This window comes from Scardinius erythrophthalmus (assembly GCF_964197995.2).
Source record: "Scardinius erythrophthalmus genome assembly, chromosome: 1".
Classification (NCBI taxonomy): domain Eukaryota; kingdom Metazoa; phylum Chordata; class Actinopteri; order Cypriniformes; family Leuciscidae; genus Scardinius; species Scardinius erythrophthalmus.
In genome coordinates, this window is record NC_138221.1 from 41,860,205 (window position 1) to 41,886,888 (window position 26,684).

Sequence of the window (26,684 nt, forward strand, 5' to 3'; positions counted from 1 at the left end):
TCGTTTGTTTTGATTCAGGCGGGACCAACAGTGATGATGTCAGAGTGGGTGAGTTGTTTGTAATTAATTACTAGCATTTCGACCCATTAAAGCAATTTGTGGGCCATGATAGGAAGGCATTATTACACCCACTACACAATCAGCCAATCACAGTAGCATGGAGGCACTACGTCTCCTCAAATGACTTATCACCAGTATTATACCATTCCCTGGCCCTCACATTTATGTCACAATAGGGTCTCAGTAAGAGCCAAACATAGCTAAAAGAGAGGTTGCCTCCCAGTTATCTGTTGGACAGTGTTACTTCATAAAAAAAGTGATTTACACAGTATTTGAGGTCATATTTTGAAATATTTGTTTGTTTTGTAGTCGATTATTTTCTCATCTAATTTATTTTGAAGAGCTGTCTTGCCTCATCAGAGAAAACACCCCTGATGTGTGGTGTTTTGACAGACTTACGTAGTAAATACTCTGCTGCATCCTGCTCATAATCTGCATCCTCCGGAAAGTGGTCAATCTTCTTACAGACACCTCGAAATGTTCCTGCAGCCATGAAGAACAGAGAGCAGAGGAGAGAGAGAGAGAGAGAGAGAGAGAGAGAGAGAGAGACAGAGAGAGAGTAAAATACCATTAGTCTATTTTTTTTTTTTGCATGCATGTGTTGGAGTGCATACAAATACACTCAGCCCAGGAGTCCATTTTTTTGTGTAAATGTGTCTTGGTGTGTTTATTTTGCTGGATTTTCTTATGCATTTATCAGGTCAATAAGCACAGTCCTATAAGCTGCTTGCTATATGTATATGTGTGTGTATGTGCACGTATGCATGCCTTCTTGTGCATTCACTCACAACCCATTCACTCGGCTGTGCGCTCAAGATGACAAATGAACAAAAATAACGTTTCTGCCCTCGGGCGTAACATGTGACCAGCTAATGAAGAGGTTTATCGTACCAAATACATGTGCCCTATGTAGGGGGAAACCATTCTGACACACGCTGTCACATTCTCCTCTGCATTAAAGGAGGAGTACACAGCTCAAACACTCGGTTTGTGTTTGAAATGTTACCATTTTAAGCAATACTGATGCATCAACTATATGCAAATATCAATGCACAGTACTGTTAAAATTGACCAAAAATATTTTACACCTATTTTATGCTGAGATTTAAGGTTCCAGTTCCAGGGGGGTTCCAGAGATCACCAATGGTTTACATCATTTAAAATAAAACCAACCTCTTATTTTCCATTCAAATTCTTTTGATGTGCTCCTTGGACCGAATCAAAACCCATCTGAAAGATATTACCGAAACATTAACCCTCTGTTTTATCATAAAACTATTATGTAATTCTCAAATATGTAAACTGGTATCAGTTTATATTAAGACTCAATTTGATCACAGCAAAAACACACTGTAGAAAAAATATAATAAAACAAATCAAAATAATCAACTGTCAGGGGTGTATTTCTATTAGTGTCTGCAAATACCATTATCACCAAAATCTTTTCACTTGGAAATACATACAATGACATATGGCAAAACTATTGAATATTTATTATATTAAAGTCCAACTGAAATCAAAATTGACCCTATTTACTTTGTTAGCGCATATTACTAGTCTTGTGGTGAAAAATTAATCCGTGCAAGTTAATACACAGAAAAAAATTGTTTGCTGTCGTAATCTTTAATCAAAGTCTGAAAAGTTACTTCCGGTCTGGAATGGCTGATGACGTAGGTTTGACGGCTTGGTTTGGGAAACGCTTAACCACTCCTCTCAAACCGTTATTCTGCTATGAGCGAGAGATGGAGAGGAGGAGCGCTAGAGTACAACCCTGCCCTCTGTTCAATATTCAATTTCACTGGGAAATACGTCACAACACTGGAGAAAAGTCATTTGCAACTTACGGTTCACGCGGACTTTAATATAATGAATAAACAATAATAAACAATATCAAAAAAATCAAAAATATTAAATGTTATTGAACCTGAAAATACAAAAAAGTGCAAATAAAGTATCAACTTTTAAAACTATTAAAATGGCATTGACATCTCAGACCACAAACTAATCAGCCATTGAAAACCCCATATTGATCAATATACCATTTTGAATAAGAACGTGTGTTCGACTCTGAATTAATATCGAACATGCAGCACCCAAAGAATCTGTATAGACCAACTTCATGATTTTATTTTCCATGGGTCTGCATAGTGTGTTTGTGTGTCAATGGAATGCTTTTAGCCATTTTGTTTGAGAAAGAGACAGAACAGGTCTCTGTGGTGCATGGTGAGGGCTTTCAATGATTCAGAGTGAATCAGGGCACTCGGGCTCCTTCAGAAATGCCCTCTGGCTCAGCCCGCAGCCCTCTCCCACCATCACTGTCTACAGGTGACCTGACAGACTGGCCATTCAAAGCCATTCAGCTCGATTCACTCCCTCGAACACACAGACACAGGCGCACATCGTCTGCTCATAACACAGAGATGGAGGGAGAACAGAAAAAGAGTAGGCGATAAGGGCTCTGAGAGAGGGATGGATATTGTCATGGTGACTGTGACTGCGGTGACGTATTTATGCTTTAAGTGGGAAGGCCTTTAACATGATTTGAGTCCTCAGATATTAAATTATTTGAATTTTAATAAGATCGAAAATTGTGGTATAAAACACGTAAATGATCATTGATCAGTCATTGTCTTCACATAGAGCTTGCAACGTACAATGTTAAAGAATTACGAATAATTACAAAGTGGTTTTATATGGCACTTTATAAACACAGCTTTTATCAAAATAACCTTGTATCACTATATGAGCAAGCAATTGTATATAATGGTAACAGTATATATTATTTTATACAATGTATTTTTTTAAATGTTGGCAGAAATTCATGAATACAATACTATATATTATAAAAAATAAAATATATTATATGACAATATATAAAAACCTCCCCATTTCTATCACGTTACAGTACTACAAGGCATGAAGCAGAAAGAATACAAAGTTATTTTTAATAAATCAGGAGAATACGCAAGATAAATAACCAAGGCAAATACACATCTAACACTGACGACGACAAACACTAAACAGAGAAAACTAAGGGCTTATTTACACAGAATTAGATAATTAACTAAACTAGAAACAAGTGCGTAACTTAATCAGGAACCATGAAAACTAACAATGAACGAGAACACAGGCAAATGGGATCAGTGAAAAAACTAAACCAAAACAACCAACACAATGAAACAAAACATTACTAAACAACCCTGGCAGTTTCTCACTATCCATCTATCCATCCAATTTTCTATGATCCAGGCATTTCTTTGTGAGATTTACCCCTTAACATTACATGAACAAAATGGTTTTAGCTGTCTAGGTGAGCCACATTCAAAGCCATTTTACAATAGCCTGTCTAAACACACATGCACACTTACACATTTACCTAGCTGCCTAAATGGAGGGTGTTTGATAAGGAAGTCGGCCATTTTAAGTGCTGTCTCGATCGTAAAATCCTTCCAGTGGACTGAAACTTTAAAATTTGATGGGGCCCATTAAAGGCTCTTTCACGTTGGACGCGATTTTGACGAATAATTCGCGCGATTTATTTTTTGATCAGCTGTTTGTGTAATGAGTGCTTCCACACTGAACGCGAATGTGCTGCGGCGAAAAAAACAACCTTTATTTTTTTCGCTTCGATGTCGATTTTTTTTTACTTTTGTGGCGACAAAAACGGCTTCAGCCAATCACAAACTACAAGGACAACGATTTGAAAGACAATGTGTGGCGTAGCATTGCCAACCAACTCGGTTATCACGACTGTGAGTATGTTGTGTGATAGTTTTAGTCGTTTTAGTCCTGTGCTGTGTAGGCTAGCAGGCTAAACTACATTTGGGATAGAAAGCTAACCCACTGTGTTTAGTTGAAGACGCAAAAAAACTGTGCACATTAGCATACTCCCCTTCAGACTTTCTGTTCTTAAAGATTGTGTGCACCCAAAACCTTCTTTTCTGTCTTTTAAAGAAAATGAAAAGCTCGTCTTCACTAGATGATGATGATGAAGTGTCCATGTTTTCTCAACTGTCAGCGCGATTCGCGCGAAAGTTTTGGAATGTTGAAGCTCTCTGAACGTCACAGACGTCGCAAATTCACGTCGTGGCTGATGTGAATGGTTTTGACACGAACTGTTCGCACACGAACTATTCGCTTTTTCGTTTCGCTTTTTCTTTACGCATCCGGTGTGAAAGGGCCTTAACTGTTTGGTTACTCATATTCTTCAAAATATCTTCTTTTGCTCAGCAGAAAAAATAAATTACTACAAATAACTACTATAACCTAACCCTAACCGAAACAGAACAGAACTGAAAACCTAAACTAATTTTTACAATAAAAAAAAAAAAACGTTTAAAATTTTAAATAAAATAAAAAACTTTATTTTTAAATACTTTTTACAAATGAGGACATGACCAAAAATAGGTTTTTGTTAGATCTCACGTCTGGGTACAAATTTGTCCCCAAAATTTGATTAATAAGGTGCAGACATACACACATATAAAGTAGAAAGTAGAAAGTGTTTTCTAGCACTCTGGCTATTGGAATGTCAACTGAAAGACAGTCATCTCATATCATATTTCAATAAATTACATGTCCACTGCCTGTGTCCACACTTATCTGTCTAGTGTAGTGTGAAGTACAATCAGGCGTCTCCATCCTCCAATGAGCTGCGATGGATTACAGCGGCGCTAAAAGCATCATAAGACCCAGCATCTGCTTTTACCTACAATCACTCAGATTTAGAGCCCCGCTCTTTGTCTCCATTAAACATAACAAACCTGCAGAATGACTGCGTGTTTGTCACAACTTCAGTTGCAGACCTGTCAGAGAGGACGGGTGAATGCATTAGCAAGGAAGTATTTCATTAGCTTTTATCTCTGTGTTTACTATCATTACAAACAGCCTGTGAATAAATAAAAAGAACACTGATGCTATTAGCTGAAAGGGTCCCCTGGAAAAACGCCTGCAAGGAATCCTTTGTATTGGAATTAAAAGTCCTAATTTGGTTTCTATGCTGACAATGCAATGATTCAGAATAATCTGATTAGGAAATTCGAACATTGTTTCCATAACACACACACACGCACACACGCACACACACACAGATGAACTTTTCCCCCTGCGTTGTTGTCTGCAGGTGGAAAGATTTGTCTTCATCACTACTTTGAGGTCTCATTGACCCTTTTGGACCCATAGACCCTCTTAAAACAATTAGTCACACCTGAGTCTCTGTTTCACACTTTAAGCTAATGGAGTGCTCCTGCTCAATAGAGACATTGAGAGAGAGAAGGGGGAAAGCAAGTAGTTTACAGTCAATATTGAGGTAAAATCACCAGAGACGTGTTTTCAATTAAAGGCTACCCTTGTGCGGATTAGAAAACAACTCATCCAGTTGTGTTGATTCGAGCCTCTGGGTCTCCGCATTGGAGAGAAGTTGAAAAGAGCGGCGAGTCCTGTGGGTTGGGGGCTGTCGCCGCACTGACACACCTCCAGTTTGAATAATTCAACAGAGATCTCCTCAAAGGTGACAGCTTTGTTGAACGAGACCAGAAAGATTAAGGAACTGATGGAGACATTTTCCACCCAGCCCTCCCTTCTTCCCTTCCTCCTCTTGGATTGTGTAGCCAGTGCAGCTCTCTGGCCCATTCAGCGCACCTCTAAACAGATAAAGCGACACTTTTATAAAAGGAAAAAGAGAAAGGGGAATGAAAAGGGGCTTTTGTGTTGCTCTGCATCGCCGCTCTCGTCCGCTGGTCCTGTGTGGCCAGGGGTGGGTGGCTGTGGGCGCAGTGAAGAGCTCTGCCACTGGGAGCTCCTCTGATAGCATACGAGCCTGCCTCGCTCTGATTGACACACGGTTAGTCACACTTCAGAGAAATACATGCTCAGCTTAATTTGCCTATGCATTCACCCTCAGCTTAAAGGGAACTTACAGTCAAAGTGTAAAGACTTCATTTGTGCTGAACAGAGCAACTGAGCAGAAGTCAGCATTTCCATAAAATTTCCTGTCAAGCAAGATTTCATCCTGTTTCTGGAATATGATGGCCAAATACAGTGACGATTTTAGAGGCAATCTTAAAGCCTTTTTTTTGTGTGTGTTCTACATGCGAATAATATTATAATTTTCTTATAAGACATTTTAGCTGTATAATGCTGTAGTGAGCTACCTACCTAGACAGCATGATACTCAAGCATGATACACTTTTAAAAATGCTGTTTGGGTTAAATATGTACAAACCCAACCGTAGTTAGGACACTAAGGTGCCATTCAAACAGAACATTGTAAATGTAAACATAGACATGTTTGACCGCTGCACTTGCGTCTAGCAAAAACGCGGCACTCAAGTTCAGCTCAAGAGTCTCATGTTTTTTCACATTTTGTGTGAATGGCCACTATAAGGCTGTCTCAAACGGTAGGTAGCAGGACCTAAAATTAACACTCGCCAAGCGCCAAATGCCAGTAAAAATTGGCAATGGCGAGTATATGAAACTGTGTCAATCGCCAGTTGGCCGGTAATATTTTTATGAATTCTAACATCGCAATGTTGTGAGAACATGAACGTAAACAAATATGACCAAAGCTCGGGACAGTTGACAGGCCAGCGCTGCATCGTCACAAGAGTTTAAGCCTTGCCAACTTAATTATTGTACAAGAAGATGCGAAAGGGAACTCAATTCGTTACTAGCGTAATGTGTGGAAAGTTTTGTGTGCACACGCATCCGAAGCACGCAACCAAAAAGCTGTGTCTCAGACAGCGTGCAAATAAGCTACTGAATTGAGCTCTCTTTCACGTCTTCTTGCGCTTGAACAGACAAATTCGCAAAAAATTCGTAAAAAATGCCCATCTCTGCGAGTGTAAACAGTAAAGAAAGACGTGTACCAGTGTGCATTAGGTCTTAAAGTGACAACAGCCTAATGTTTCTGCTGCTGTCTGTTTTTAATGTTAATAAACTGCTCCTGACTGAATAACTTTTTTAACTTTAATAAGGATTAATCTGTTTAATTTATACAGTGATGACTATCCAGCGTTATTTTACATTTCACTACTTTATGCAATGTATCTACCTCAAAACTACTGTTACTTGTCTTTAATAATGTTTTAAATGTATATCAGTTAGGCTAGTAGTTTTAGTTTTGGTATCAAAATTGGAAGAGAATTGTGAATTTTCACTGGTATCTAAAATTTTGGTGTCATAACTGCCTGTTTTTGCAAAAACAATTTCATGGCCAGGAAAAAAATATTTATGGCTGGTAAATTTTCATACTGGCCATTGGCAGGTGTTGCAAAACGTTAGTTTTAGGGCCTGGTAGGCAGCATAATTATGTTTAGAATAACTCGTTTTGAACAAATGCTATAGGGCAGCATAGAAAAATTAATAAATATATATATATATATATATATATATATATATATATATATATATATATATATATATATATATATATATATATCTAAGACGACAGATGCGTTTAGATAATGCTTTATTTAAATACTTTACAATATGAATATATTTTTAAATGTTATTTTAAATATTATATTAAAAAAAGACTACTTTACTAAATATTTGTATTTTGTGTGCTTTATGTTAATACTGTGAATAACAGACTGATTCAAACCATTTACCAGACTTTTTAACTAAGAATCACCTTGTTCTTCGTTTCGGGAAGCAGGCTGCACTGGTTACACAGTGTTTGGATTTTATGTTTTTGATTAACTAAAAAAGACAAACACATAAGAGCGCTTTTCCAGGAATCAGACCACACTTTTATACTATATGTTTGTTTTTCAATTATCGCCATTGGCTAGTTTTAGTTTTTCTGTTTGGTCAGTAAGTGTCAGAAGCGGAAGAGTTTTATTTTGACTCAATGAGAACGCCAGTGTCTGAACGCAGATGCACAGTAGCTCCCATTCTCCATCTCCATATTTATTAAAAATTATATGATAGAACTGTTAACCAAATAAAGTAAATGGTAGGCTATATGGAGAAGGATTACAGTGTTTAATAGTAGTAGAAAGGCAAATTCTCTTTTATATACCGTTGCCATTCAGCAAATACGCATTTCTATAATTCGAACTAGTCTTTGAATAGCTAATAAACATTTAATTCCACAAGTCTTGCAAACTTTGGGAAATCCAGCTGTTAGCTCTTGAGCATTTAGCCTGTCACATTTTTCCCCCATATGATTCATTTTCAAATGATTTATTTCTAATTTTGTAAATATTACATAAAATAAATATATAATTCATTACACCAATTGTTATGCATGTGTTATTTACCATCTTTAAAATGTCATATATATTGGTTGTATATTGATTGCTGTGGTATATATACTGGTCACAGTGCCAAGTAAGACAAGTTCCTGGATCAACATATTTTGTTGATCCTGGAACAATATTCCCTATGAGTTACCCTTCAAATCAGAGGGAAATGATAGGTGAATAGCACTGGTGTAGAAGCACCTAACCTTGGTTATAAGCCTAAACTTGACATAAACTGTTAACTTTCCCTCAAATCGTATTGGTTGATTGGAATGTTGTTCCAGGATCAACAAAGGTGTTGATCCAGGAACATGTTGTATGTGGTGAAATCACATTCACTGTCATGGTCTACCCTGCTCTCTAATTGTTGTTTTTTAAAAAAAAATTTGCACCACATTCAGTACACACTACACACATCAAATTAAATTCACAACCACTGAAAATAGGCACAGAATGAAAGATCAACTTTGGGATTTCAATTGGAAATCATTTAAATGAAGATCTGGATTATTGAGCTAGCGATGGCTTGTGCCAGTCAGAGAGTGACTGTAATCACTGCTCCAGAGACAGCACTGCTTCTTTCTGCTGCTTTTAATGACCTGTGTGCGTTTAATTTTGCAGGTAGGGTCTGAAAATTAAGGCCCAGCTTGCAGACAGACTGATTGGCCTAATGGTTTTGACACGGTGAGTCATCCACATTTATTAGGCATGGTTTTAATGATCCTCCACAGGGCACAATATCTTTGCACAATAATATTCCTACCAACACGAGAAGCTCACTTACAAGCCCGCTAATTCAACTAAACACGACAAGGCAAGGAACGCTTTATTTGAGCTCTGAGATAAGCGAAGACATGGGGCGTCCATGTTAAATCATGTTCCTGGAGAATGGGGTAATAAATGTGCAATGTGGCCTGTCTAAGACAACTGGGACGGGTCTGAAAGACTGTACAAGAGGTAATCTTCTTCCACTTGTGGCGTCGATTGCCCCGCTCGCCCGCACACTCGGCTGCAGTTAGCTGCTTATTACTGTTGTCTCAGCAGGGCCCAATAACTATTATTGTTTATTTAAGTCCGCTACTTCTGCTTTGGTCTTTTCCATTAAATTGAGTCTTTTCAAACGACAACACACTTCAGAAGACGGGTAGAGGGGTTGTGCAGCAGCTGATACTGGCAGCCACTTTCTCTAGAACCACAGGGGCTCTTGAATGCCTCTCAGGGACTGTGAGTGATACTGAGGTGTTCAGGTTTACATCACTCCAGGACAATATCTCTTTCTTTCCTTCCAGAAGTGTCATGCCCATTCAAAGTAAGTGCCCCTTCAGAAGTGGATTAGCAATGCAATTTCCAAGACAAAATCATATCATATAATATCATATCAGTGTCTGTTTCTTTGATAATTAAAATAAAATGAAGAAAAATGTATATTTGTCTACAATGCTATGCCAAAGAAATCACCCATTCATAATATACACTACTGTTCCAAATTGTAGAATTTTGTAAAAAAACATTTGAAAGAAATCTCTTATGCTCACCATTTATTTAATTAAAAAATACGGTAAAACAATATTGTGAAAAGCAATATTGAGAAATGTTATTGCAATTTAAAAGTACTGTTTAAAATTTAAATATGTATATTAAAATGTAATTTATTCTTGTGATGCAATGCTGAATTTACTCAAAAAATCATACAGGTTTGTAATGACATGGTAAGTAAATAATGACAAACTTTTCACTTTTACCATAAAGTTATTGTTCACCCAAAAAAAAAATTTTTTTTTTTTAACCTGTATTTTGAAGAATGTTCCAACTCATATAATGTTCATTCAATGTAATTCAGTTGGGTCCAAAACAATACTGGCAATCTTTCATTGTATTTTTTCAAAATGTTTTTGTGTGTGTGTTTGCGTGTCTGTGTGTGTGTGTGTGTGTGTGTGTGTGTGTGTGTGTGTGTGTGTTCCACATAATAAAGAAAGTCATACATGTTTAGAAAGACATGACAGTAAGTACATGATGACATGCATTTCATTTGTCATTGGGTGAATTATTCTTTTAATTATTTCTAAAACATATAAAAAAAAACTAAACCTGACCCAAATAGTTAAAAACAGACCCAAACCTGGCCTGAAATCTGCCAGTTTGTTGGGTAGCAGACTGCTAACTCACCCCAGAAAGGCCAAAGTGCTTTGACAGAGGAATGACAGTATTCATCTAAAGTGGGCTGCGCTCCCGATTTGTAATTCAATGAGACCATCTTGTCTTTTGGTTGCCAAAGACCAAGCTCATGAATATTTGGGCTTACTGTGCAAAACAAGACAGCAGAACCATGAAAGTGAACACATTTTGTGTGGGAGCTAATCCTAAAAGGCCGTATGTTCGGCCGATAAATGTTTGCCCTACACCATCGGAGCCTGATCCGAGGGATGAGAAGTGTTCTGCTGAAGTTTACAGGAAGTATGGGAAGGACTCAAACCCTTATGAAAATAAAGTTTATTCAAGTGTGCTATTAGTATACTTTTTTTAAACTAAAAATAAGATAGTATACTTTCAGTCTACTTTGCAGAAATATACTTAAAAATGCACTTAAGTATACTTGTACTTATACTGACAGAAAAGTCTAAGTATATTTGGTCTATACACTTAATCTTTTGATCGAGATATACTTAAAAGTATAATTAGGTACTCAAAGTATTCTTGGTTTGTAGTGTTTACTCTTTTTATTGAGTAGCCTACTAAATACTTTTTTTCACAAAGTTTGACATACTGTCTTCTAAATTTAAATTTGAGAATATTGATTTATAAAGGAAAACAGATTTGTTCCTAATTCTGAATATCTACATTTTTGTGTAGACTACAGCCACTGGTAGTGTAGGAATTTACTTATAATTTACTCGCTATTGACTGAATTTTTCGGATATCCATGTTTTCACTGTTATACGGTAGGGGGCGCTATTATGCATCTTCTAAAATGGTACAGAATCTCTGCAGCAAAAGAAGAAGCAGAAACATATGATAGAAGATTGCTTATGAAAATGTAAAATAAAGCGATCATCAAACATTAAACATCTAAATAGGACACCTATTTAGGAACATAGCAGTATACTTAAAGTGTAAAAACAATATATAAATAGTAAACTATCATTATGACGTTATGTTCACTTAAAGAAAACTTGCAGTATAAAACTACAAAACTAGTATACCGAGAGTACACTTCAAAGTGTACTTTCATAAACTAAAAAATGTGCTACAAGTACTAGACTAGACTTGACTAGTAAACTATCAGTATACCTTTAAGTCCATTCATAGTATAGTTGCAACACAAACGAAAAACTTAATTGTGGACTCAAAGTTTAATACTGTTACACTTAAAGTAACAGTAGTAATAGTAAGTATACTAGTAATAAGTACACAGTGGTAACAATTCTATTGTACTCAAAGTTTACTACTGTTACACTTAAATTAACAGTAGTAATAATAAGTATACTAATAAGTATACAGTAGTAAAAATAAGTTTACTTATTTTTTGTAAGGGAAGCCAGCTGGTACATACATGTGAATCCAACAGCAGCCAATTCAGATGCTGTGATTGCTGTGAAAGCACATTTTTTCTGACACACATCGAATGGTCTTCATCTCATGGCTATTATTCAGAGCCAATGTGCTTGATTTAGTTTTCCATGAAAAGGAAGAAGCTGCCTGTGCAAGCCAGCCAAAGGTTCCTGCCAGCCCGTTCTCCACAGAGGGGTCTCCTCAGGCGCGGGCCAACATCGAGTTTAATGGACTTATTTGGCTTGTTCACTCTCTAGCAGCGCTGCCCGTATTCACGCAGAGGAGCAGTCGACACATACACATCAATATTCAGTTCTATCCCTCCCTGATCCCTTTGCTTTCTTATTATCCCCAATAAAATACGTAACATACAAAAGCTCGGGAATAGTGCTGGACATCTACATGCAATGTGCCAAAAACTGTTCCACATGAGTGGATGCAAGTGAGTAAACAACCGGGGCTTAGGGGAGATAACGGCACTTAATAACATAGGGGAGGAACACGGCTTTTTCAGCAGGCTTCCTAATCACAATACTCCAGGAGATCGCAGAAACACAAGACGGATAGCTCATAAAAACAGGGACACAGCCATAACTATTGTTCGGCGGTGAGCTTATGAACCCCCGCAGGTGGACATGCTGCAGATATTGAAGACACTTACTCATTGCCAAAGCCACAATAATTTTCTCTGTGACTTGTGCAGACAGGCCGGTGTGGTTGCTACTTTGAAGAGCTATAGCGAGACTATTGAGCTCTAAGTACATTAAGAGAAACACCCCAGAGGCCAACACAATCAATGTTTGCCCAAGGAGTGTGAAAGTCTGTGTTTGACACCGCATAGGATCTTTGGACTGCCGGACCTATTGTTGTTAGTGTCAGATAAAGCTAAGCATTTAGATATAACAATTGTGTGGGCATGCATACAGTCTTTTATGAGTGTTTCTTCAACTACTAGCACCTTTATGTCCCAAGGGTATTTTTTTTTTTCATACTAGATCTTCAAACTAGAAACAGATTTTAACTTAACAAATTTCACATAAAAACTATCATGGAAACTTTTCACAAGTGCCTTTCAAGTACATTTTGTTATTTTACTTTTGTCGTAGACCTAGTGTTTCAATACCAACGTCGTCACAACACGGAAGTAGCGGCAGATCTTTTCTTTCGTATTTTGATGTACATCTGAGTGAATTGGATAATCGAAAAAAATAAAAATAAAAATGTACGGCGGGGCTTGGTTCTATCCACTGGTTGTTGATTGGATGCCATCAGATCAGCTGAATGTGAGCTTGCAGTCGATTGTAAGATAGAGGCAGGGTTTAAGTAAATAATTTACACAATAAGTCCGGAGACATCACCAGAGAGAAGTCTACCATTTTACCAGAAGATCAAGTTATAATTTTTTAAATAAAAACCACAGATGAATCGTTCGCAATAGGAAAAATTACATGCATTTGATAGTGAAGTAAATACATTAGAGTGAAATTTGTGTGAAAAACAGGATTGCACCAATATGCAAGTTCTCAACAATAATACTGTGATAAGCCAATAATTATTATATAATGACTCATAATCAATAAATGGCCAACATTCAAACAATGCTAGTCTTAATAACCAAAAAATAAAACAAAACAAAACAAATTGTGAATTTAGACATCACATCATTACAATGTTGAGTATGAAAAATCTATTTCATTTTGAGCTTTACTAAAGATTATGTTTAACAGTGTTAAGTGTTTTTAGAGATTAACTAAAAAATGATTCGTTGAATTTAATAAAAAAAAATTATGGTAAGTGGTTGCACACAATTGATTTTAGCTACATTTAAAGAAATGCATTAAGTTAAACTTAATGCATTTCTTTAAATGTAGCTAAAATCAATTGTGTGCAACCACTTACCATAATTTTTTTTATTAAATTCAACAAATCATTTTTTTTCAGTGTACATAATGGCAAAGATAATCTAAATGTAACAAAAAAAGGATTAAAAGGACAAAAAAAAATGCAAGAACAAAAATATTAAATATTACAATATTTAGGGCCAGATTTACTAACAGCTTGCGCCAGCGCAAACCCTCTTTTAGTGTTTAAATACTACTGTCAGGATTTACTAAAGACACGCAGTGAAAAATTAGCACAGAAAAGGCGTGGACAGGGTTTTTTTCGAGGCTGACCTAATTGCATATGCATTTGTAAGAGTTTCCCTTTCAGAAGCAACATTTATGGGAGGAGAGTGTTAAATGAATCCTGCAAGGTGATTTACTAAGGTTTGCGCTAGTCAATTTGCTGGTATTTGCGCCATTATTTACTGTCCAAAAACGCATGTCTTAAACCAGACACTAATTTGCGCTGCTCTTGGTAGATTGCGTTGATCATTATGTAAATGATCCAGCCTCATCTGTGTTCTTTAATTTACGCATCGTAAGTAAATCACTGCATAAATTTCCACTTCCATCAGCGCTTTTATGGGATTGCGCTCTCGTGCTAATTTGCCGTTTAGTAAATCTGGCCCAAAATATCCAAAATTGGCCGATACCAATAAATTACATAAAAAATCTCTAATATCAGCTGATAATTGATATGGAACCCATACAGTATATCAAGCATCTCTGAGCTCCGCAAAAGTATTTATATACTTAGAACACAGTAACAATCATACAAGTAAGTGTTTGTGAGCAGCATATATTTATGTCTATCAAATTTATGAAAAATATTGATTAATGAATTTAAACACCTCACTTTGACATTCTCCTTTGTGAGTGATAACAAAGTTACAGAACTAGTGGCAGAGCAAATGGGCCACACACACAAAGATGGATTGCCAGCAACGCATTCTCAGAAGCCCTGTTATCACCTAAATCAACACTCATTGAAAAGTGTTTGCACACACAGATTTTTCAGGCCTGCTTTCTCCTGGCACCCTGTCCCTCTCATCAATATAATACAGTCTCTTACTTTATTCCGCGCTCCCCCTTTTCACCGTAACCAATACGAAATCCATCCTGGCCTTGGCATTTCCATCTCAAGATAATGTGAGCCACTTAGTATCTCTGGCAGGTCTCTGTGAATATGTGTGCGTGTTTATGTACAATATACAGTGGGCAAGTGTCCAAAAGAAAGTGGTTGGGGTCATAAGAGGACCTGGCGACATCCATAAAACTAAAAGTAAATGGCTTTCAAATAAGAGCACATATATAAATATAATCTATCCTCCTTGATGCAAACCCAGTTATGTGTCACCAGTCTTTGATCAGTGTTCCGCTACCTTTGAGACTAAAGCATGACTGATTGTGCAGCTTTTGAAAGGGTAATTAAAGTTAACCCAAAACGCATTCTCACAAAATTTGACGCAGCCCCGTATGAATGCAGACCAGAGTGACGGGTTCCCACCGCAGCCTCACTTCCTATAGCTCGGGCTCAGACCCACAGGAGTGGGGGCCGGCCGTGTTATCTCTGGTCGCTGAGCCTCTGAGATGGGGAGGAGACGCAGGGAGCTATTTTTGCAAGCTTAACCAATGCTGTTAGAGGATCTATCAAGAGTAATTTGCCTCACAAAGGTCATCGCAGCCAGGGGCAGAGGCAGCATCACAGGCAGGAGCCTGGAACAGCAGTGACTCACTATGGTCCACATTCTCCTGCCGGCTTCACAGGACGCCATGTACCCACCACATCAAATCAACACACTGTCACGGAGGGATAAAGTAGCATCAATACTGTATTGATTTTGCATGGCGTTAGATATTAATACATCGGTTGCTAAACGTTGCATGGTTTCAGAAGCCCAGCCTATACGAAGTGCAAAAATTAAACATAATATTCAAAGTGCATGGTGGGCAACACTGTATTTTCAGCAATTCATTCAATGCCTTACACTCTGAAAACAGTAAGGAACATGCAAGGTTCCTGAGTTTCCATCTGCCATAGACAATAGACTGGAATAGACATGGGGGTCTCATATCATGATTCATCAATAACTTTCACAGAAAAAATATATTCTAAATTTACGAGAAAAAAAAATGTAGGAACAACTGAAACCCCATGTATGCAAAAATCACTATAGAAATATTAAGTGTATATATACATATGTAGGTTGTGTGGAAAGCCCTTATATGGACATGGTTTGGGCATGTTTTATACACACAATGCAAATAACTTTGGGTACAATTTGCTTTTTTAAGTTCTTTAACATTAGAACGAGGTTAAGAACAAATGAATGTGCATACACACATGTTGTGAATTAGACAGAAACTTTTCTTCTACATAATCCACAGAATTATTCGTGTTTGAGACCCAGTGCTCTTTGGAATACTTAATTCTGATTGGTCATTCACAGCAGTCAGAGATTTCCAATAGGCAACACTCTATATACTTTTATACGATTGTTTTGTACATTGCAGTGAACTAAATCGAAAAGCTTTAAGATAATTTACAAGTAAAATTATACAAAAAATTTCAACTCAAATCAATATTTAATGCCCACATATTTATTTATTGACGAGTGGCCATATTAATGTACAGCCAGTTGATCATTATTGCAAAAAAATAAACCCCGACTTGGGGCGGAGTGCATTATTACATACTTCACCAGAAAGTATAGGCTGCTTACTTGTTGTCATTTAAAATCAGGAATTTTCTTTACACGCATAAGTCTGCACACAAAGATATGTAGGAGCTCATGTTAGAGGCACTAAATGAAAATGGTGAAAGCAAATCTGACTGTTATACTGACTGGGCTTTAACACAAAGAAACATTCATTATTAATTTCTTCTGCTCATTTAAATTGCCACCAAAAAAAAATTCTGCTAGCGTATAGATAAAAAGTGTATTTCCACAATGTACTGCAAAGTGCTGACAAGTTTCTTCCATTAGTAGAGCAATAATAAATGAAGTCCACTGTAGCCGTGTGTTTTAACCCAACCTTTTGTTCCCAGTCTAACAGCCCTCACTCGCACCTTTAGTGCACATTAAAAAGGCAAAAACACAGGGCCCCATGCCTGCGGAGTGTCCCGAGTGGCAGTGTACGTGGTTATGAGGTACAGTAGTATGTTCACATCCCAACGAGCCAATCACATTGTCCGTTTGAGGATATGTACACTGGTGCGTGCGCATCTCCCCATGCATGTTTGACACATGTTTGAGATGCCGTGTGATGGCTGGGCAGCATCTCATGCTTTCCGTATTTCCGTTTTTCCAAAGCCTTGGTGAACAAGGGGAGGAGGAGGAGGAGGAGGCGGATGGGAAACAGGGTTGAGGATGGGGGAAGGTATGGAGATAGAGCAGTAGGCCTATATCGCAGACGGGAGCGGCTGGTTTCCAAGGAGATGTGTGTGCGTGATGAGAGTGTATGAGACAGGCTTTGCTTGGGTGCACATTTGGAAGGAAGAGTCCCTCTTCATCACTCCCTGCTTTGCCTCTCTCTCCCCCTTCCCTCCCCACCTCAGTTACCAGGTCATCATTTATCCTGAGCAAGGCCAAACTGTTCCCCTGAGATCCACCTGCACTTGAGGACGTACTGCATTAATCTTACACCTCCATTCAGCAAATGAACCCGTGTTGAATTCCACCGGAGCATTCCCTTATTATTACGTGCATAACCGCTAATGTGCCTCCCTGTGATGACATGTGATGCAAAAAGCCATACATTTAACCCTCATGTTCTGTTTGGGAGGCCTCAAGGCCTTTTTAATAGCTTGAAAAATATACTTAATATATTTGAGTATCAGGTTGATACATCGTGACTTTTCCTATCTTATGAGAATTGATCATAAACACAGAAAAACTTTGCTCAATGAAAATTGTTATATCACTTCTGTTTTGGTCTCACAGACATAAGATATAAACCATGATTAAATGTAATGGATTTTCTGAAATTGTACACATACAGTTGTGATTTGTTTAGTTTTTGATTTTTTTCTTACTAGAATTGCTGGAATTAATACTAGTCATATCTAATAAGTGCATGACTAAACAGTACTACTGTACTTTAGTAAACAGATGGCTGGTTTTAAAATGATCTGCTGACTGGGTTATTGATTTGACTAGAGGAGCACATGAAGGTAATTCTGAAATTTTAACATTTTGAAAGACTGCATTTATTTAATTAAAAAAAAATCTGTAAAAAATAGTTATATTGTGAAACATTATTACAATTTTCAATTCTTTTTGAATATACTTTAAATTTAATTTATTCCTGTGATGCAAAGCTGAATTTTCGGCATCATCATTACTCCAGTCTTCAGTGCCACATGATCCTTCAGAAATCATTATAATATGATGATTTGATGTTCAAGAAACATTTCTTCTTATTATCATCAATGTTGAAAATAATTGTGCTGCTTTATTTTTTTGTGAAAACCGTGATTCTCTTTTTTTCAGGATTTTTTGATTAACAGAAAGTTCAAAAGAACATTTATTTGAAATAAAAATCTTTTGTAACATTATAAATGTCTTAAAGGGTCATTTCACCCATTTGAACATTGTTTTTTATTTAAAGTGGGTCATATATGTAGTCGAAATGTAAAATAATTTTTGAATTTGGTGCCTTCGTGACCGAGAAAAGACAAAAAATAACTTCAGAACGCATTTGTATGAAAGACAACAACTCCCACAATGCACCACATTGCACAGCTCCGCAAGCCACTCCCACTAATCCAGAAAGCGCATATCTGCCTATAAGAGAAATCACTCTTCCGTCTACAAGGCTAGCTACCACCAGAGCTTGAAATTCATTTCACATTCACACAAAATGTCTAGTTAGTTGGCGAACTCATATAGTGCATTACTCCTCGTTTGTATTTCTTTCGAAAAGGTGAATTATTGCATGGTACCTGGATGTTCAGTCAGAACATATGCGGTGCGAAATATAGGATAGTTCTCAACACAAACGTCCGTGTCCTCGTCTGATTCAGAGATTTCGTCCAGGAGAAATTGTCATCGTTGAAATTCTTTGCCGCAGACGGACTCTATCTCTGTGTTCGTGGCGGGTCGTAGCTGCATTGTGAGATCACCGGCGCCACCAGTCCTAACTCGAGCCAGTCCGGGCTCCTCGTCCGCGGCAGGCAGGTCTTCTGCCTCGGCTGCTCTTCGCTATAATGCGGCTTGTAAAGGTAGCCACAAACACCTGATTCAAGCATCAGACTTCCGAAATCCTCTTCTTCTATATCATATTGAGCACTCTCCTCCGCTATTGTCATAACTTTACATCTGTCTCCACAGCGCCTGTTAGCTTAGCTTCAAACAAGATGGAGGATATTGCTTTCAGTTTCAGAGAGTAAAGTCCCACCCACTGATCTGTGATAGGTCTGTAGCGTGAGCGCGCCCCACCCTGGGAAAGATGAGAAACTAGTGTCTGTAGTCTTAACAGAAATCCCCCCCTCTAACACTTCCTCCTACAATGACGCAAAATGACGATTTTTGCGTCATTGTAGGAGGAAGTGTAAGAGGTAAATAACAGATTTCTCCCGTCTCAGGGGAAAATGAGAGCGTGTTGCACGACCATTCAATAGTATGACTGGGTTTCTAACAATGCAAAGCTTAATGCAAATGGGTGAAGTGTCCCTTTAACTATCACTTACGGTCAATTTAATGCATACTTGATTATAAATAATAAAAATAAAGAAACCTTACTGATCCCAAACATAAAATAATAAGTATAATTTCCAAAGAACACGAGGGTTAATAAAGTCATGCCTTTTGGTAACTGTTTCAATAAAAAATGGAACAGTGTGCAGTGAATCACATCCTCACGCTGATTCATATTATTCATATGAATTCTAATAGTCTGATATGTTGTTTGCTTTAAATATATGACAGTACCTTCAGCCTTTGGCATTTAAACTGTAATTACGTGGTAGAAATCATGATCTTAAGTGAATCTTATGGCCCATCAAATTCAAGTCGCACTTCAGTTCACAGTTTTTCCAGGAAGTCTTGATCAGTACTTGCTGTTTTGGCGTCCTGCAGAGACAATCATTTACATATTGGCACAAAGAGCTGTACTTGACGAACTCCTCCCAGATCGTTTAACACATCTAGCTGCTGGACATGTAAGGAGGCTGAAGAAAAAGATGACCTGACAGACTACTAAAAACACAAACAAACATCGACTTACACCTCCTTAACACTAATGTCTCAATCAGAGCTATTCAACAAATGCACTTCCAATCCTACAGCTGTAGTACAGTCTTTTTCAAAGTCGAAACGTCTCTCTTGATGCTTTAGCCTAAAATTATAAGCATCCAAACTATCATCATCAAAGGGATAGTTCACCCAAAAATTAAAGTTATGACATAATTTACTCGCCCGCATGTAATTTTAAACTTATATGACTTTCTTGGTGGAACACAAAAGAAGATATTTTGAGAAATGCCCCAATGTTTTTTGTCCAGTCAATGAAAGTCCAAGGGGTCCAACGTTGTTTTAGACCACACTGACTTTCATTGCATGCTCAAAAACAAAGTTCTTCTACAAAATATCTTATTTTGTGTTCAGCTGAAGAACATCATGAGGGTGAATAAATGATGAGAGAACATTACATTTTTGGTTGCACTATCACAAACACAAGACCAATAATCACAAAGAGGCCAAATCTTTTAAGAACAGTAAGTGAAGATAAATATTTTAATTCATCTGAATTGGCATTCACAACCCTTTTTATTTCAGAATTTAACACCTTTCTGAGTAAGAAATACTATTGGATTGTGAAAAGTGGGTCTGAAATGCTAAAATGCGTCTAAATACCTATTTTGCTATTGGTTAACATGATCAAATAGGCTGCCTGGTCTAGATGATGCTTCCAGAAAGAGTAAAAAAAAGAAGATATTTTGAGTAAAGATTACAAAATAATTTTTTTTTTTTTAAATCGATGAAATAATATCCACTGATGAATCATTCACAATGAGACCAGAAATGTGCATTAAGAAAGTAAAAAGGGTCAATGGTGGTTCCATGATGATTGTGAACAACATCAACAGGCAAAGCAAAGCTGTCATGCATGGAGAAACATGCTGAAGTAAGTGGCTGTAGAGCCTACCCAACACTTGAAGGTTATATTCAGAGAGGCTGGTCATGTAGTCTTGTCCAGCAGAAAGCCTCATTATTACCTTCCTCAAAGATTTATGTCCAGACAAGCATAGACCATGACTCAGAGTGATAGGTTTCTACTTAGACGGATCAATCCCTCATTGATATTAAGCAAATAAATCATGAGAATCTTTTTGAGATTTAAAGTGGATCAAATATGGCTGTGGGTATCTGTGCACTGGGTGACAGTGACATACACTTCAATTAAATTAATACTGAAAAGTCAATCACTGGATTTGTGTAATCTGCCATGGTCACATCTATTGGATTGCGCCCATCCCTTTCAATTAAAGATGAGGATCTTCCCATCACACTGCAGTCATGTCACCTCTCTGAGTTCCCTGGGGCAGGAGATTAATCAAAGTTTGAAAAGACATTATGAAGTACATTATTTCGCTCCCAGTCAAGCAGTGTCAGGGCTGCCAAAAACTAAACTGCATGGAATTAGAATGAATCCATCCAGAGGACAAAGGCAAGGAAAGAGATAAGGAGAAAAATTAGGAAAATAGAGGAAGAGGATAAGCAAAAGGAACAAGTCATCATCATGTTTTAGGGGTATGTGTTGTACATTTGAATTACAGGGTATGTTTTAAACTCCATAGGGTGTTTTGTTGAGCTCGCTGTACTTATGTAAGGCTGTGGGCTTCTAGTTTGAATTGACTTTTATTTCCCCTCAAAAAGCCCTTTAAAGCTGATTTGTGTGTGAGGTGGTACAACAGGCTGTTCACTATCATTCAGAGCACATTGACTGACAGAACGGTGTGGCTGATCACAGCTTCATGAGGGAATAAATATATTTGGTAATATTGGTAATAATCTTGCACTCAGGCAGACACCAACAGCAATTGCCAGGTATTCTGTGTCAACAGCTTGCAATACTGAGAGATTTATACTTTGTAGAATAAAGTGATTTTATTGAACTGCAATATAAAGTAATCAATATGACTGCCCATCTTATTTTGGATTGACAAGCGAGTAATTAGACAATTTAGCCCTGATCTATTGGTTATATGACAGCTGCAATCATCATGCTGCCTATTTAAAATACTCAATTTGTGACTGTGGGAAAATAGCATCAAAAAGCCTTCAATTCATTTAAACAGTTAGGATATTCTAGCAGTTGTAGTTAACAGCAGTTAACAGTTGTAAATATTGTAGTATAAAAGTAAATTCTGGTGATAGATTGAGGTTAGTAGTGCTTCCAGTATGTCACATTAAATAAAACTCAGTTTAATCATCAGTGAGAGAATGACCAGTGGTATATAGCCTACTAGAAAAGCTATAGTCTAGAATCTTAAGATAGATAGATAGATAGATAGATAGATAGATAGATAGATAGATAGATAGATAGATAGATAGATAGATAGATAGATAGATAGATAGATAGATAGATAGATAGATAGATAGATAGATAGATAGCACATAAGTTGGACTTGCACACAAAACGTCTTACCTTCCAGACAGCAGGTTCTCCAGAGCCCTGAATGGGTCATGACTTCCTCATTCTTCCTGCTCGTCTCGTTCTCGTTATTACTTTTGACCCGGCACACTCCTCGTGAGTACAGCCAATAGTCCGTTCCCACAGCGATAGTCATCAGGCTGAACGCGGCGAAAGCGCCCACTGTAGTGATGAGCATTTGGACTCCTCTGTCACACATCAACATTTTGCCTCATTTCAGGATGGGGGGTCAATACAAGGTTCTTAGCGTGTCTCGCAAAACCTAGCCTGCCTGGTGTGCGGACTCCATGCTCCAATCGACTTCAGAAGCTCATACCATTATTATGTGTTGATTTCTGGGGTGTCGAGACTGTTGCAGTCGCTGTTGCTGCTTCTCAAGTTCAGTAGAAGCCTCACAGTGTTTCCATCGCTTAAACGGAGAGCTATTTGTTTCTCATTCTGGGTTGTGAAAAAAACAAACTGTTATCGAGGAACAGTCTCTCATCAGCACCACAGCATTTTGCAATTGAGGTACTAGGATAAACGAATGACACGATGTTTCTTTCGCCTGTGACTTCATAAAAACATCGTTGTTTCCCGTAAACGCCAATAGATCAGTGTTTATGCACGGAGATTAAGTATCAAAAATACTGTCCCTTGTTAATCCATCGGAAAATACCTTCGTTCAACGGATGCATCCGGTATTTTTCTCTAAAAGACAAGAGAAGAGTAAAATATCCCACTTCATGATCAGCTTGTCTCTCCAAAATGCCCCTTCAGATCTGGCGAATTAAAAAAAAACCCATTGGATTACACATGGAGCAGCATGTTATGAAGGCACCCTATCAATAAGTGGTCGTTTAAATGAACATAATCCCAGCACTTGTAATTGCTGTCAACGGTGATGCTGGTGCCCGCAAATGTGTTTTACAGCAATGACAGCTCCCACGTTCCTCCCGAATCCGCTGGTTTGAAACACCGCCCACAGAGGGAGCGCGCTGGCTGCTGCTGTCCGCGCTGAATGGACGACGCCTTTCGTCTAATCTCAGAGTTTCTCCCCGCACAGCGCCCCTGGCTCAACCAATGTGCTACTTAAGGCCTTCATATGCAAAGATATGGGTAAGAAGCGATGCATGAAAAATCGGACCCTGGAGAACAGGAACGTCCTTAAAGAGCCACAGACATTTTCGATGATTTCCTCCATGGAGACCTTCATATGGGCAATTCTGTAGAGTTTTATAGATCACTGGATAATTTGGATTCTTAGGGATATGATGACAGTACCATTAAAAGTTGCACGACTTCCATTGACCTTTTTTTGTTTGCTTTTTTTATTTAATTATTTTTTAATAGGGTTGGGTGTAAAAATAAAAAGGTTCTTTCAGATTATAATGATAGGTTCAGATTATTCTGAATTTGGAGCGCGAAACAGCGACGAGCTGACTTGAATTAAGGGGCGGTCACACCGCACTTTTCGCTCCTTCCGTTCCATTGACTTCCATTCAAACGCGTGCTAATGCGTAAACCGGAAGCGAATTTTTTTTTTTTGCAGGGTGGTAGCGAAAACTCATTAATATTCATTAGGGAAGTCATCCTTGATTGACAAGGATCCTTGACCCCTAACCCCGCCCCTAAACCTACCCGTCACTGGGGTTAAAACCAATCAGGTATGACTTCCCTAATGAATATTAATGAGTTTTCCGCTACCACCCTGCAAAAAAATTCGCAATCGAAAACTGAAGCTCATGCGAAAAGTTTTGCATTTCGCTGCGTTCCAAAGTTCAAGTCTGGTGCACTCTTAGGGCGTTTTCACACCTCCGCACCAAGGTCCAAACCAAAGTTCATGTTTTGATACATTGTATACATTCGGTTAGTTTTGGTTTGGTTTCACATTGCAATTATGCGAGCACACCAAAGAACTTTACATGACGTATTTGCGTCCTGTCGTCATCATCTAAATGGGCTGCATCTTGACATTAGGCTTGTTTGAGATGAGCAAAATCTGCGCAGAATCGATCACCGGTGATCAGCGCGAGATGCATGCCGGTTAGAAATGTGTCCGAGTGCGGCCCGCCTTGCTCTGATGTCATGCTGACGTATGTCAAAAATCTCTCGCGAGCGCAAGGCACACCTGTCGGATTCTGCAGTCGAGCGCAGTTGCTCTCCACCGACTGCGCTGATCAAAAGCATGATGGGAAACGACTTGCTGACGACACAGCTTAATGTTCATTGGTTTAAACAACCGTGATGATCGTTCTCTTTTAAAATGTTTGATTTTAAAACTCTGATATCATGTTTTATGAGTATACGTTATGTGTGAATATTCCCAAACTATCTGACAGTGCGATCTCTTTGGGTTATGCAATGTAATTTAAAAATAAAAAATAAAATAAAAAAGATTGATAAACATGTATTTGGAATGGAATTAAATAAGTAGGCTACTTTGGGTGACTTGTTTATCATATTTATTTTCATATAAAAGCAACAGAACTTAAATTCCATCCAGTTTATTATCAACACTGTGCACGAGCGTGAATCCCGTGAATCCCGCGATATCCGTCTTTGATCTCACAGGTGTCAGATCCACTGCGAGAAGAGAGATATGTCCGGCTTGCCTTCACTTTTTTCACTCCTCCTCTCACTGCAGCCGCCTACTCTCGACTACATTTCAGGCGAGGCAAGGCGCATCTCAAACAAGCCTATTGATTGGTTTGAAAACGGACGTGAGTCTGACGTCAGCGTGTTGTCAATTCGGCGGGTAGCTTTGACAAGAATGAATGAACAGACGCATATCATTGTCACTACTTTTATTATTATGGCATTACTCCCTGCAGTACCAACTATACTCGAGGCTAGTTCAAATTCGCCAATTATGAACATCCTTGTTGTGCGAACATTTGATCGTCGCCAGCAGGATGCAGGATAAAATGTGTGTGTGCCCACGCGCGCTGGAAGAAAGCTGTGGGCAGGACTGTCAGATCTGAACATAAATAGGCCTATTCTTCTTCAGTTGTTTAGGCTACGCGGGAACCACCGGAACTTCCTGTAAATGGTCTGAAAGTCCGAACCAAACAGAAAATGCTTTCACACTAGAAACGAAACAAACCTTTGCTCAGTTTCAAATTTCGTCTGTTTGGTCCGGACCGTGGTCCGAGGGAGGTTTTCACACTTGTAATTTTGATTCGGACCAAACTGAAAAGTCTGAAAGTCCGGACCAAACAAGGTAGGTGTGAAAGGGCCCTTAGCTGAGAATTGGCATCACGTGAACACGTGTGACCAGTAGAAGATCGAAACGTCACAGCGCGACCTTTTGGCTGAATTCAAAAAACAATATTTTTTTGTAGTAAAGTCGAGTAGATTGTATATTTTTACATTTTGAGTGTATTACTATTTGTTATATGTTGAATTCATGTTTATAAATAAGACGCTGCAGAGCGTGACGTCATATCAGGACCATTGCAGTGTCCGAAGAAATTTCGCATGCTCAAGTCTAGTGTGACCGTGGCTTTATGTCATTTCTTTTTAGTGAATAACTAAACATAGCTTTACCAATGTGGACCGATTATCAAAAAATTTCTCCTATGTCTCTCACACAAGTGAGAAATCAAGATGGATAAAAACAGAACATGAAATACAACGCCTAGAAATCCTGGAAAAGTATCCATGTACTATCTTCAATGAGGTAAATATCTCCAGACCGGAACTCCGTTTATCTGATGGCAGTCAGAATGACAGTTCCAGATATAAACACGATAACTTCTTGTTGCGATGAACACAACGTATTTATTCACCTCAGAGAAGAAAGTATACTGTAGCCTATTTCATGTTGCATTTTTATAAATCATGATTTCTCACAACTTGTTTACTTTTTTTGGAGCGAGTAGATGTGAACTGTCTGAAGACCAAAGTCAGGATTATCATTAAATAATACATTACGTTTTGGTTTGTTTTTCACCAAAACCCTATCATATACTCCCAGAACACTTGGAATATATGAGGCGTGTAGCATGGGATCATTCTGTGATACTGTTGTGTCTTTTAAAAAAAGCTTGATTCTGGTTATATGGATGAGCCCAAGCAGGACATTTTTATAAAAACTTCACCTTTTGTGTTCCTATAAAGGTAAAAGGGCATTAGAACAGCAGAGTGAGTAAATTATGACTTCATTTTTATTTTATGATGAACTATCACATAATGACATAGTCTCTCTGATCACCAACATAATATCTGTCAATAGTTGTAACGATCACCAGTGAGAGTGCCCGGGATAACCATCAGAGGGGTCCAACCCGGACAATCACCACACATC

The 26,684-nt window shown here is 38.1% G+C and overlaps 1 protein-coding gene across 1 annotated transcript in view; it reads right to left on the bottom strand.

Moving 5' to 3' along the window:
- Positions 1-23,905, bottom strand: part of cacng3b (calcium channel, voltage-dependent, gamma subunit 3b) — a 34,125-nt gene extending 10,220 nt beyond the window's left edge. Inside the window, exons 1-2 of the mRNA XM_081378295.1 lie at positions 22,391-23,905; positions 460-543 (exon numbers count right to left, since the gene is read on the bottom strand). Coding sequence (XP_081234421.1) covers positions 460-543; positions 22,391-22,601 — 295 coding nt within the window. The 5' untranslated portion in view covers positions 22,602-23,905. The remainder of the gene's footprint in view (positions 1-459; positions 544-22,390) is intronic.
- Between the last annotated feature and the right edge of the window lie 2,779 nt (positions 23,906-26,684).